At 36.1% G+C, this 13,271-nt stretch overlaps 1 protein-coding gene across 1 annotated transcript in view; it reads left to right on the top strand.

Moving 5' to 3' along the window:
• The window catches only part of EEA1 (early endosome antigen 1), a 114,707-nt gene that overhangs the window by 90,577 nt on the left and 10,859 nt on the right, over window positions 1-13,271 (top strand). Inside the window, exons 19-21 of the mRNA XM_081818981.1 lie at window positions 157-258; window positions 2,044-2,238; window positions 8,420-8,602. Coding sequence (XP_081675107.1) covers window positions 157-258; window positions 2,044-2,238; window positions 8,420-8,602 — 480 coding nt within the window. The remainder of the gene's footprint in view (window positions 1-156; window positions 259-2,043; window positions 2,239-8,419; window positions 8,603-13,271) is intronic.

Here is a 13,271-nt window from a genome sequence, read left to right as displayed (position 1 = left end):
TGGCTGTTTCATAACTCAAATGGATGATTCTATCCCATGCTAAACCATCAATGATTCTAGTGTATTTCCATGTGTGGATCTTACTAAGCATATAAATCAAACTTCTTAAACTTACTACAAATATCTACTGTATAATGTAGTTTTGATATTTTTTAGGAAAAAACTTGCAAAGAATTAAAGCATCAGCTTCAAGTACAGATGGAGAACACACTTAAGGAACAGAATGAACTGAAAAAGTCACTTGAAAAAGAGAAGCAGGTAAGATTTTTTTTTCTGTAACATAAAATATGTAAAGAATAATAAGGTCTGTATTTCAAAATAATTTCAAACTGATACTTAAGTCAAAGGAGGTTTATTTCTCTGAAATATAATGGATCACAAAAAAAAAGTTTAAAATTGTCATTTGTGTTCTACCTACTACTAAAAAGATTTAAGCTACTTTATAATGAAAGACCCAAAATAAAGGATTATAATTAATAAAGTTAATTGAGTCAACTTACTATAGAGTTTTAACTAGATAATTTAGATTAAGGAATATTATTATGATTGAGAAAAATATCTTGATAGGCTTTCCATAGAAATAATCTTTTAACGGCTCTTTATTTCATGGGCATTTTTATTTAGTGGTATGTTAACGGTTGTATAACAGCAGATTTTTCTGTGGTTAATGCTTTTATTGCTCTCCATCCAAAATAAGCAAGCAAATGAGTAAATAAATGGGTATTATATATAGTTGTTATTCTCTGAAGACCTACCTCTAGCAGGTAAGAGTCCAGGCATGCAGTTTTTCTAGAGATCTGATTTGATAAAGCAGCAAAATCTAGTCCCGAGAAGTCCTTAATGTGATTGTAATCTGGTTGTTGCTTGAAAGAAGACCACCTGCATTTTAGATGCCAGTCATTAAGTGGCAAAATTATGGTGGCTTAGTGCTCAAGCTCTGAATCCAGATTGTCCAGATTATATCCTGACTGCCATTTGCTAGGTATGCTGTTTTGCCTTGTTTTAGGCAGATTACTTAATCTCTCTGTGCTCCTGTTTCCTCAGCAGTAAAATGGGGCTGATAATAGAATCTATGCTATAGGATTATTATAGGAGATAAATGGGTTAATATATTTCAAAGTGCTTGGAACCCTTATAATAAAATAACAAAATAAATGCTCAAATGTTAGCTATCACTTTATCATTGGTTATCATATTGTAATCATCATCATTCTTACACTGCCTGACTCCTGTTTTACACAAAAACATTTCCCTTTGTGTTGGAGATAAGTTGAAGCAACCATATGTAGCAGTGAAACTTTTAAAAAGTAACTTTGAATATGGTCAGATGCTCAAGTTAGGTTCATAATGAAATATGCATAAAACATGAAAACATGACTTTGGCTGGAAGGGCGGGAGGTCATTGTAGTTCCCCTTGGCCACAGAAGAACCTCAGTGTGACTTCTATATTTTGAACAGAAATATATCTTAGTAGATTGTAAAAACAAGGTAGTAGCACAATATGCCCCAGGTCTCTAAATAAGGAAACTATTGCATGGTATAGTTTAGTGTTATCAGACAGATCCTAAACATATTTGCCAGAAATGATTTTAGTTTTATCATAGTTAATATGGACCTATTCTTTCTGATTAACTGTGGCCAATAGGCTAAATTAGCATTTTGAGAATATTTTTGAAAGACAGTAGACATTCCAGCAGCCTAAAGATTGATGTTAATGTTCCTATTTTCTATGATGCAAGGTAATACTAGTCTAACTCATTTATAAGCTCTATCCAAAAATATACTTATAAGTTAGAAAGGAAGGTAAGATTAAACAAATATTGAAGATTAATCCAGCATGTTATCTAATAGTGAATAGCATCAGTTATGAACGCTCCATGAGGGCAGGGATTGTTTTGTTTTGTTTTTTTGGTTTACTACTGATCACCTGTGGCCACCAGGCTTAGTACTTTCTACCTAGGGTAGTGCCTGGCGTGTAGAAGGCACCCAGTAAATGTGTCTTGATTGAATGATGAATGCTAAACAGATTTTATTTTCTTTTAGACTTCTCATCAGTTGAAGGTGGAACTCAATTCAGTTCAGGGACAAGTTGTACAGGCCCAGAATACTTTAAAACAAAAGGAAAAAGAAGAACAGCAACTTCAGGGGAACATAAATGAGCTAAAGCAATTGACTGAACAGAAGAAAAAGCAAATTGAAGCACTCCAAGGAGAAGTTAAAATTGCTATTTCACAGAAGGTAGTAATATATTTGTTTACTTTGTATGGAAAGAAAATCTTTGCAGTTAATAATATGATAACACAGATGAGTTGCAACAAACAAAAATTTATATATGCTCAAAATTTTTCTAAGTAATTTTTCTAAGTATTTTTTAATGTATAAAAGCACTTAATTATGTAATATATAAGTCTGGATTTCCATTCACTAACCATGTTTTTAGATAATCTTTATTTAAAATTAATCATCTGATAGACATAAAATTACCTTTTTATACAATAATATAATTAACACTTAATAGTATGGGAATAATTTATGCAACATTTCTAGGGCATTAGAAAATTTTAAAGGAATTTAAAAATAAGTTCTTATTAAGGGAAGATAAGAGCAAAAACCACAAAATGGTATGTATTAAAAAAAATTCAGGAGTGTTGGTTTCATATAGTTATAATTGTTTGATATTTTAAGTTACATCTTAATGGTTTTCATTTATAAACTATTCTAATTTATTATTGAGCATCTATTTTTTATTCTTAAGTGTGTTTTAATACTTGTCTGTACAAGAAGTTGACAAATGGATTGTACTTAATATTTGAACAAAAAGCTTTTCACTATTGTTGTTGGTATGTGCATGTCAATTGGTCAACAAAGAAGAAAGAAGTGAAATCTGTCTTTTTTTAAAAAGATTTATTTATTTACTAGAAAGTGTGTGTGCACAAGAGTAGGGTGGGGGTTGTGGGGGGAGGGGCAGAGGGAAAGAATCTCAAGCAGACTCCCCTCCGACCATGGAGCCTGATGTGGGCTCCATCTCACAACCCTATCTCAGGACCCTGAGATGATGACCTGAGCCAAAATCAAGAGTCAGGTGCTTAACTGACTGAGCCACCCAGGTGTCCCGAGAAATGAAGTCTTTCTTATGTAGAACAAACAAAATATGTCAAGACATTAAGAGTTGGTTATCACATTACTAGAGGAAAAAAATTAACCTTGTAAATAGGTATTTTATGTTGACCACTGTATAACTATTGCTATGTCACTTTACAAAAGAGTAATTTTCTAATAACACAAACAAGAGTAAACAAATTTGCCTGTCCATTTTTGGTGTTATATATAATTATAAGTCAGGATGTAATTATCACAATACATATTTTGTTGTATGCTTTGATATCTTGTGGTAATTCTTTCCCCCAAAATTTATTATCCCCATATCCAAGTATTCCCCAGATCTTCATTTTTATAGCATCATAACTTCATGAATTAAAAAAAATAAAGCCCAACTATTTTAGCACATTTTCTTCTTAATTAAATTATTAGTTACAGTATGATTTCTTTTAGATTTATGATTAATGTATATTGACCATACTTTGCATGGCTTGACTAGATGACACCTTAAGAATTATGAGATCTTAAAAGAATTATGAGATTTAAAGGAAATGTTTTTATTGATAGTTGTCTTAGTTTGGATTGCTTTACCAAAAATACCATAGACTGGGTGGCTTGAACAATAAATGTTTATTTCTCACAGTTCCGTAGGCTGAGAAGTCCAATATAAAGACACTGGCATATCCGGTGTCAGGTAGAGACCCAGTTCCTGGCTTGTAGACAGATGCTTTCTTGCTGTATCTTCATATGGCTGAGAGAGAGATTATCTCTCATGTTTCTTCTTGTAAGGACAGTAATCCCTAATTACTAATTCATGAGGGCTGTACCCCCATGACCTAATGGCCTGCTAAAGATCCCACCTCCAAATACCATCACAGTGTGGATCTGGGCTTCAACATGAACTTTTGCGGGGACACAAACATTCAGCCATGGCTATACTTAATTTATGTTAGTGTATGGATGCTGAAATAAGGAGCACACTTTTTAACCTTGGGAAGGATGGCATTTTGGGGAGTGTTGGGTGGATAGCCAGTTTCTATAAATTAGATTTTTTTTTAAAGATTTTATTTATTTATTTATTTGAGAGAACGAGAATGAGAGAGAGAGCACATGAGAGGGGGGAGGGTCAGAGGGAGAAGCAGACTCCCCGCTGAGCAGGGAGCCCGATGCGGGACTCGATCCAGGGACTCCATGATCATGACCTGAGCCGAAGGCAGTCGCTTAACCAGCTGAGTCACCCAGGCACCCTAGATTTTTTTTTTAAAAGACTTTATTTATTTATTTGAGAGAGAGAGCCAGAGAGAGAACAGGAGTGGAGGGGAGGGGCAGAGGCAGAAGCAGACTCCCCACTAAGTAGGGAGCCTGATGCAGGGCTTGATCCCAGGACCCTGGGATAATGACCTGAGCCAAAGGCAGACGCTTAACCGACTGAGACACCCAGGTGCCCTATAAATTAGATTTTGAATTTACAGTAACTAGAGAATCATTGAAAGGCAAGTATAGTTTGGTTTTGTTGAGGATCAGTGTAGCATGGAAAGCAGGATAAGTTTTGGAGCTAGGCAGATTTGAGTTTAAATTTCATGTGACACACATTAGGTTTATGGTCATAGGGAAGTGAGTCATCTTTCTGAGCTAAATAAAATGGACTTGTAGAGTTGTTGTAAAGATTGAGAAAATGTATTTAAAATATGCAGGACTGTGCCCAGTGCAATATAGAAGCAAAATAGTTGTTGGCTATTATATGGAAGTATAGCAAACTATGATCTAAGTGTGTTGGTGTGCATGGTCGACTCTGCAGTGATGGTCTGTGACAGTTATCACTGGCCCACAATGAAATAGGAAAAACAAACAATGTTTAAATGGGCATAGATATGTATGTGCATGCACTTAGATAACGCACACACACGCACACACATTTTGGATATATATAATTGTTTGAGAGCCACTGATCAAGGATCCTGCAAGTAGGATCCTGCAAGTAAGTCAATGGCCCCTACACCAACTTTATTTGAAATCTATTGTGGGAATATAGAATGAATAGGGTAGGGCCCCCAACTCTCAAGGAGCTTATAATTTAATGAGGAAGTAGGTATGTAAAGAAAAAACTAATGTATAAAGGAGAATGAAACCAGAACTTAAACAGAAATATGAGAAAAATTAGAACTTAATGGAAATTTGACTGGCTTTCTAGGGAGCTAGCATTTTAACTGGGCTTTTGGAGATGATTATAATTTTGAAAGGTTAAAAAAAAAGTAAATTAGACATTTCAGGGAGCTAAAACAATATTAGCAATGTTTTGCAAGCTTAGAAAATGTTATAGAACGTTACCTGTTGGAGTGCATGGTAAATGGAGAAGTGAGGGGAGGGATAAGGCAACAGAATTGGATGAAGTCAAATCACAGTATATATTGTATAGTTGTTTCCACTTTAAAATTTTAATATTGGAGGATTAAAGATTTTTAAGAAGGGAGGAATGTGATCAGACCCATTTTAGAGCCAAAACTGGTCAGTTTGTGAAGGGTGAATTGTAAATGACTGACCCTCCTGTATTCTCCTTTGGAAGTTTGGGTTTACTTCTATTAAAGCAATTATCAAACTGTTGCATTGATCTGTTTTTTGTTTTTTGTTTTTTAATTCCCCACTAATGCATTTGAGTTCCCTCAAGGTCAGAGAACTGTGTCTTTTGACAAAAAAGTCATCAGCAATTGTTTTAAATGAATGAATGAATCAGTCTGTCAGAGAAAAGATAATGAAGGCCCAAATACGAGCCCAAAGGGCCTTTTTGGTCATTAGTGAGACTTTGCAGAGGGCTTAGCCACGAAGGTGATTAAAGAGAAAGAAAACTAGATTTGTGAGAAAAAAAAGTGTTAAAGCAAAGAAGTAGTATTCTATGGAAGAAAATGTGTAAGAGCAGTATTGTCTTCAAGATGAAAAAAGATGTCCAGGAATTCTTCATCATGAAGAATCTAAATTGGAGGAAATGAAAAGGAAGTGACATGGGATGTTATGAGATAACATATAGGGAGGTCAAACCCCCTTTCCTCCGTAGGCATTAGCATCACCTCCTGTCAGTCTGCCTCCTAGCTCTCTTGAATCATCCCCTTTTCTCATTTTCCACGGCCATAGTCTTAGTCCAGGTTATTTTGTTTTCCTATCCAGGCTATTACAGTAGCTTATTAATAGTCATCCCAGGCTTTTCCACCTCCAATCTATTTGTCATCCATTCATTTTTTTTTTTTAAAGATTTTATTTATTTATTTGAGAGAGAGAATGAGAGAGAGGGAGCATGAGAGGGGGGAGGGTCAGAGGGAGAAGCAGACTCCCCGCCGAGCAGGGAGCCCAATGCGGGACTCGATCCCGGGACTCCAGGATCATGACCTGAGCCGAAGGCAGTTGCTTAACCAACTGAGCCACCCAGGCGCCCTGTCATCCATTCATTTAAGAAATATTACTAGACACCTATTTTATGCCATGGCACAATTCTGGGTATTGGAGATACAGCCATGAACAGACAAGGAACCTGTTCTCATGGAGCTTACACTTTCTTGGGGAAGAAACTAAACAGGTGATGTGAAATACAGTGATGAGACAGAGTCCTACTAAAGGCTGGGTGATCAAAGAAGCCTCTCTGAAGAGATTTGAGCTGATACATGAAAGACAAGAGCTGTCTGAACAAAGGTCCAGGGAGACAACTAGTACAAAGACCTTAAACTAGAGCAAGCTTGGTATTTTCTAAAAACAGAAGACCAACATAGATTAAATATAGTGGGAGAGAAGAAGAAGAATAGGAAATGAGCTCAGAAAAGTAGACAGGGGCCAAAGCATATACATGCAAATTTATAGATTATAAGGCAGTAGAGAATGATATACTTTGTTCTAAGGATAATTAGAATCAGTTGGGGAATTTTGAACAGAGAATGGTGCAGTCTGACTACAGCGAGATAAAAGAGCAAGCAGAGAAGGCACTGAAAAACTGTTGGCAGTAGTCCAAGCAGTACATGATGATAGCATGAACTAAAGTGTTAGGAGTGGATGATTTGGGAATATATTTTGGAAGTTGAGTCATCGGGACTTGCTGATAGATTAGATGATGAGAGATGATGGAAAGAGGAATCAAGAATAACTCTCCATTTGTGGCTTGTGCAAATGGATAGACGATCCTGTTTATTGGGGGAAAGTAGCAGCTTTTTGATGAGCAGTGTCAGGAATCAAGAGTTCTGCTTGAGAGAGATATCCACCAGTCATTGAAAGTGGAGATGTCAGGGAAGTACTTGGTCATAACGAGCCCAGAGTTCAGGCAGAGAGGTTGGGGCTAGAGACATAATTCAGGAGTTAGTTGTAAATAAATGATATTTAAAGCCGTGAGTGTAGTTGAGATCTTCTAGAAAGAGACTGTGTATAGAATAAAAGAAGGACAGGGACAGAACCCTGGATCCTATAGTATTGAGAGATCAAACAGAAGAAGAGGAGCTAGTAAAAGATTAAGAAGGAATGACCAATGAGATAGGTGGAGAACCTAAAATACAAGGTGCTCTGGAAACCAGGTTGAAAAATGTTTCTAGGAGGGAACATCATCAGCTATTTCAAGTACTGCTGGGAGGTTAAGTAAGATGTGGATAAGGACATGAATATTGGATTTTGGAGCAGGGGTCATTGCTCATTTCAACAGAAGTTGCATTGAAGTTGTGTATTTATTTTAAAAGCCAAGTGCTTATTTTCATACTGTGCACACATATATTTTAATTATGTCATAATTTGTACATATCTCCTGAATCTTCTTAAAGACTAAAGACAAGTTTAGAGTTTAGAGGAGTCAGACCTTTGCAAGATTTCCTTTTTCTGCGTTGTTGTTAATAAAGATGACCTGTAGAATTTCCCAAGTTATTCTGGAAGTTCAAGGAGTAGAAATGATATACTTCAACACAGTAATGACTTTTTTATTTCTTTCATGTAGAAATTTCTGTTAGTTCAACCTTAAATTATATCATCTTCTAAAGCATCTAGCACATGCATCTTCCATCAGAATGTGGTTGTTAGTCTCCTGAGACATTGATACTTCCCAGTGAAATGCTTTTTTTCTTTATTTAATGCTTTTTTATTTTTTGGTTTTTAAATTGGGATTTGCTGGATTTTGTATCTTGTAAATCTTTAAGTTTGTAACTATAAGGTAAGTAAGTTACTCTTTATTAAAGAAGAATTTTAGGGCATAAATGCTATTGAATTTGTCCTCAGGACTCTTCGTAGTTGTGTGGATTTCATTTTATATTCGTAAGTGGTTTTCTATATGCACATTGTTGTAAATGACTATTGGATGTTCCAGACAGAGCTGGAGAGTAAACTACAGCAGCAGTCAATACAAGCAGCCCAGGAACTTGCAGCAGAGAAAGAGAAAGTGTCAGTGCTACAGAATACCTGTGAAAAAAGTCAGGAAAATCTAAAACAGCTTCAGTCTGATTTCTATGGGAAGGAATCTGAGCTTCTTGCCACCAGGCAAGATCTTAAGGTATAGTAAAATATATCACAAAAACTCAGTACGCTGCTTATAGACATTCATTAAATGACTGATTTGAGTCCAGATGGGCAAATATCATGCTTGTTTTCTATTAAATTATTATCTTTGGAGTAACATGCTTTTTAAAAATTAAATTGTTTTATATTATTACAAAATATATAGTAAATATAGGCATTTAAAAATAACATCTGCAACAGTAAAATAATCTGGAAATATGTTAACTGCTATATTATAAGCTTATCTAAAGACTTTGCTATCTTTATGTAAAAAGGTAATTTTTAAAAAGGACTGCTGTTTGATGGTTGGCGGGGATGCGGAGAAGGGGGAACCCTCTTACACTGCTGGTGGGAATGCAAGGGGTGCAGCCACTCTGGAAAACAGTATGGAGGTTCCTCAAAAAGTTGAAAATAGTGCTACCCCATGACTCAGCTATTGCACTACTGGGTATTTACCCAAAAGATACAGATGTAGTGATCCAAAGGGGCACCTGCACCCCAATGTTTATAGCTGTAATGTTCCAGTAGCCAAACTATGGAAAGAGCCCAGATGTCCATCAACAGATGAATGGATAAAGAAGATGTGGTATATGTATATACACACACACACACACACACACACACACACACAATGGAATACTATTCAGCCATCAAAAAAATGAAATCTTGCCATTTGCAATGACATGGATGGATCTAGAGGGTATTATGTTAAGCAAAATAAGTCAGAGAAAGACAATTACCATATGATCTCACTGATATATGGAATTTAGAAACAAACAGAGGATCATAGGGAAAGAGAAGAAAAAATAAAACAAGATGAAATCAGTGGGGGAGACAAACCATAAGAGACTCTTAATCATAGGAAACAAACTGAGGGTTGCTGGAGGGGAGGAGGGTAGAGGGATGGGGTAACTGGGTGATGGACATTAAGGAGGGCATGTGATATAATGAGCACTGTGTATTATATAAGACCTGTACCTCTGAAACCAGGAGTATATTGTATGTTAATTAATTGAAATTAAATAAAAAATATGAAATAAATAAAAAAGACTGCTGTTAGAAAAATCTAAGGATTTTTAAAATGTAAACCACTTGTGAAAATGCAAGCAATTTTACTGTTGCTTGTCAGGCAATACTGACTTTATATATTGGTCAACTTCCCAAGACTACCAGAATGTTTAATGAATAGAATTAGGAGATTATAACTCAAAGTAAACTTAACCTTAATTATCTAAACATATATGGAAACCTTTTTCTTGACAGTACTATTTGATTAAAGTATCATGTTTATTAAAATAAAGGATATGGAAAAAGTATAATTTTTATGTAGCATTAAGGTATGAGTTCTCTAAGGTAAATGGAACATTTGTGTTCTCTCCCAGAAGATTCAGCTAGTTCCCTCTCTTTCTCTCTCTTTTTGTCATGGTGAAATATTATGCTTTTTGTTGTTGTTTAAAGTACATTATTGAAAAATTTTGTTGAAAATCACAGGTTATTTATATATAATATGTATAAATATAGTATGTCTATATTTTATCATAGGCTGTTATAGGGAAGGCTTTAGAAGGAGGTAGGACTTGACAGGTTCTCAAGGATATATAGAATTTGAATATATAGAGAGTCCTGAGGAAGGTCATTTAACTCAGGCACATTTGAGAAAAGGTGCTGCAGTGGGAATGAGCAGAGCCAGGAGGCAGTTACCAGTTGGCTAGCATGCTGTTTTGTGTTTGGAGATTAAGTTAAAAAAGATTGGGATCAAATTGTGAAGTGTTTTAGATGCCTAGCAAGGATGGTTGGACTGTATATGGGGGGTGGGGTGGAATGAAGAGTCTAAGCAGAGAAATAAAATGAAGAAAATAGTGCTTTGGACAACTTAACCTGGAAGAGGTTTATAGACAGCTTGGATTGGATCCGGGTAAACTAGAGGTAGGGAGATTAGTTAAGAGGCTATCTCCCTTTCTCCATAAATTCCATTTATCAAGGTGTGAATTGATTAGACTGGGCTTTAAATTGAAGAGGTTGGAGCAGAAGAGATGAATGAGAGAGACTGGGTGAAACAGGAGGGCTGAATACAGACAGGCCACAAGGTAACTGAAGGAACCAATGGTGACTAATGATTTGACAGAGAAATAGGAAACTTTGGTCAAAGAATTTTCCTAGCACCGAGTTGTTATGAGAAAAAAATACCACCTGATGTTTAGAAAGTGTCTTATTTGCTGTACTCTCTAAGTAGCTTTAAATTATTGGTATTTTTTTCTTTGTAACATTATTGAAAGTCATGGAAGGTCTGTGGAAGAGTTTGGACTTTATCCTAAAGGCAGTAGGGACCACAGAAAAGATATGCTTAGATCGATAGCTTAGGCCAGTGACTGGCTGAGGATAAGAAATGGATTGTGGAGCAACAGGGCTGAGTGTGGAGACTGAGGGGTCACTTGGCAGAGTCCAGGTACACATGATGATGGTGTGGGCAGTAACAGTAAGGATGGAGAATGTGGATGAATTAGAAGGATGTTTAGCTGATCAAGGAGATGAAGCTTAATGATTGATTGCATAACTCCTATAGAAATCACACTTTTTCCCCCCCGCCCATACAGGTGTGTTATTTACCCAAGAGCATAACATGGTGACAGGACTTAGATCTCTTAGATCACATTCTTTCACTAAGCTAACAGCTATTTTTATTATGGTTGAAAACTGCTGGATACTAATAACTTTATACATGAAAGAAAAATTCAAATGTTCGGACAAAAAGAGAAAGGCAGAGGGATAAGGCTGCTGAGGAGTTTTTCAACTATTAAGAGGCATGGATAGATCTTCTATTCCAAAGCCTCTTTTTGCAGATGAGACTGAGGCCTGGTGTGGTTTGTGACAGGCCCAGAGTTGCACAATAACAGACTCATGATTAGATCTCAGTTCTTCTGATTCATAGCCCTTTACTCTTTTATCATCATTTCACTAGGATTTTTAAATATAAAATAGAATATTGCTGAATTCTATTATTAATGCTTCCAAAAGTATTGGAACAACTTAGGAAGTTAAAAAAAAATTCCTAGAGAACTTCAAATGATATTTATGGACCAGAATAAGAGATGGTTATCAGCCATTATTTTTCTTTTGCTTCAGGGATGTTACATGATCTTGTTGCATAGAGGTGAGAAGGGAGAGGTTGAGAACTTTGTAACATGACACCTACCTAAGTCAAGGCTGCCATCTGTGGGCTGACAGTGTACTTCAAGACACCAGTAGAATGGAAGACAGGCTGGCCTGATCTATGCCTTTAGCCCCATCTGCTGGAATATTTATGAAATACTTACGTTTGTTGACTGGATATTTCAAATTGGCTATGCTGTGTGCTATTCTTTACTGATGAAGACAGGTAGAAGTGGAATTTAAGTTAAATTTTGTACCCTGAGTGAAGCAAAAATTCTAAGATAATAAGTTTAGAATTAAATATAAACCTTTAGCCAATACCATTCCTTATGTTATTTAATTAGACATTAAGAAAAAGTAATAACTAAAATTTTAAGTTTTGTTTTGAAAGAAGAAAGGGAAAAATTGTTGAGCAGACAACAGTAGCTATCACAGAACACTCCAGAAATTCCTTTTTAGCTACACTACTATAATGTGATGGTGGTATTCAGAGTCAGGGTTGGTAGTTGATCTACTCAGGGATTTGCCTGTTCCAGTGTGAGTAAGTGGCTTAAAGATAGGCCCAGAAAACCATTGATTAGGAGAGGGGAGTTCCCTAAGGGAAGAGATGCTGAGCAGATGAAAATAACATGGCCTGCAACAAGAAAGATAGAAGGAATATTTAAAATGCATGGCAGGATATCACTGAATGACAGAGATGAATATTCAGAGACAGGGTAGAGCAACGTGTCTCTCCATCCTCTGAAAAGAATGGTGCAGATTTTGAGCTTGATTTTAAACATTTAGTCACTGGGTTTTTGGGAATTTAAAATTTTATTGGATGTTATTTATACCATGAGCAGTTTGGAATTCTTTTGGGCAGAGATTGGGGGTACTGTTAACTTCAGGCTCTAGCAAGCCTTGGTATTCATTAGCGTTAGATCAGGACCCCTATTAGCTGATAATTGCTATGAACTGTATGGGCTAGGCTTTGTCAAATTTTAATTATTTTTACTTGAAATCCCTTTGTGATGCTTATGCCAGTTCCCACATGTACCACGGAGCCTTCTGTAAACACATTCCAGGCGGAGTTCTCACACTCATTGTTTCTCTGTTCATTTGACACATAGCAAATGCTCTCCTAGCATGTACAGCTTCCATTTTACATGCTGGTTCTGTTTTTCAGGCTTCAGAGCCAACTTCTTTAAGTCAAGGACTATTTTTTACCTCCCTGTCTACCTTAAGAGTACACTCAATCAGTGGTTTAGCTGCTTGATCAGTGAAGGACTAGTGACTTTAGGATTTTTGGAAAAGAAGCCTTAGAGTTTTTAGTGTTCACTGGAACACTAAATGGGAATTCGAAATTTCATTCATATCAGAAAGACTTCTGAACTGGGTTTATTTGTAAGGAATAAACTTTCTCTTTCAGGAAGCTTGAGAAACTCCTTAAATGAGGTCTTCATTTTAAAATTTTCATCTATTTTTTTTTCTTTGAATGCTTCCTATAGCCGAGCCTAGCCAGCAGGGATCTTTCC

Source organism: Leptonychotes weddellii, chromosome 5, assembly GCF_054177405.1.
Source record: "Leptonychotes weddellii isolate Sample4059 chromosome 5, ASM5417740v2, whole genome shotgun sequence".
NCBI lineage: Eukaryota > Metazoa > Chordata > Mammalia > Carnivora > Phocidae > Leptonychotes > Leptonychotes weddellii.
The sequence above is the reverse complement of the archived record's forward strand: the minus strand, read 5'-3'. Positions and strand labels throughout refer to the sequence as shown.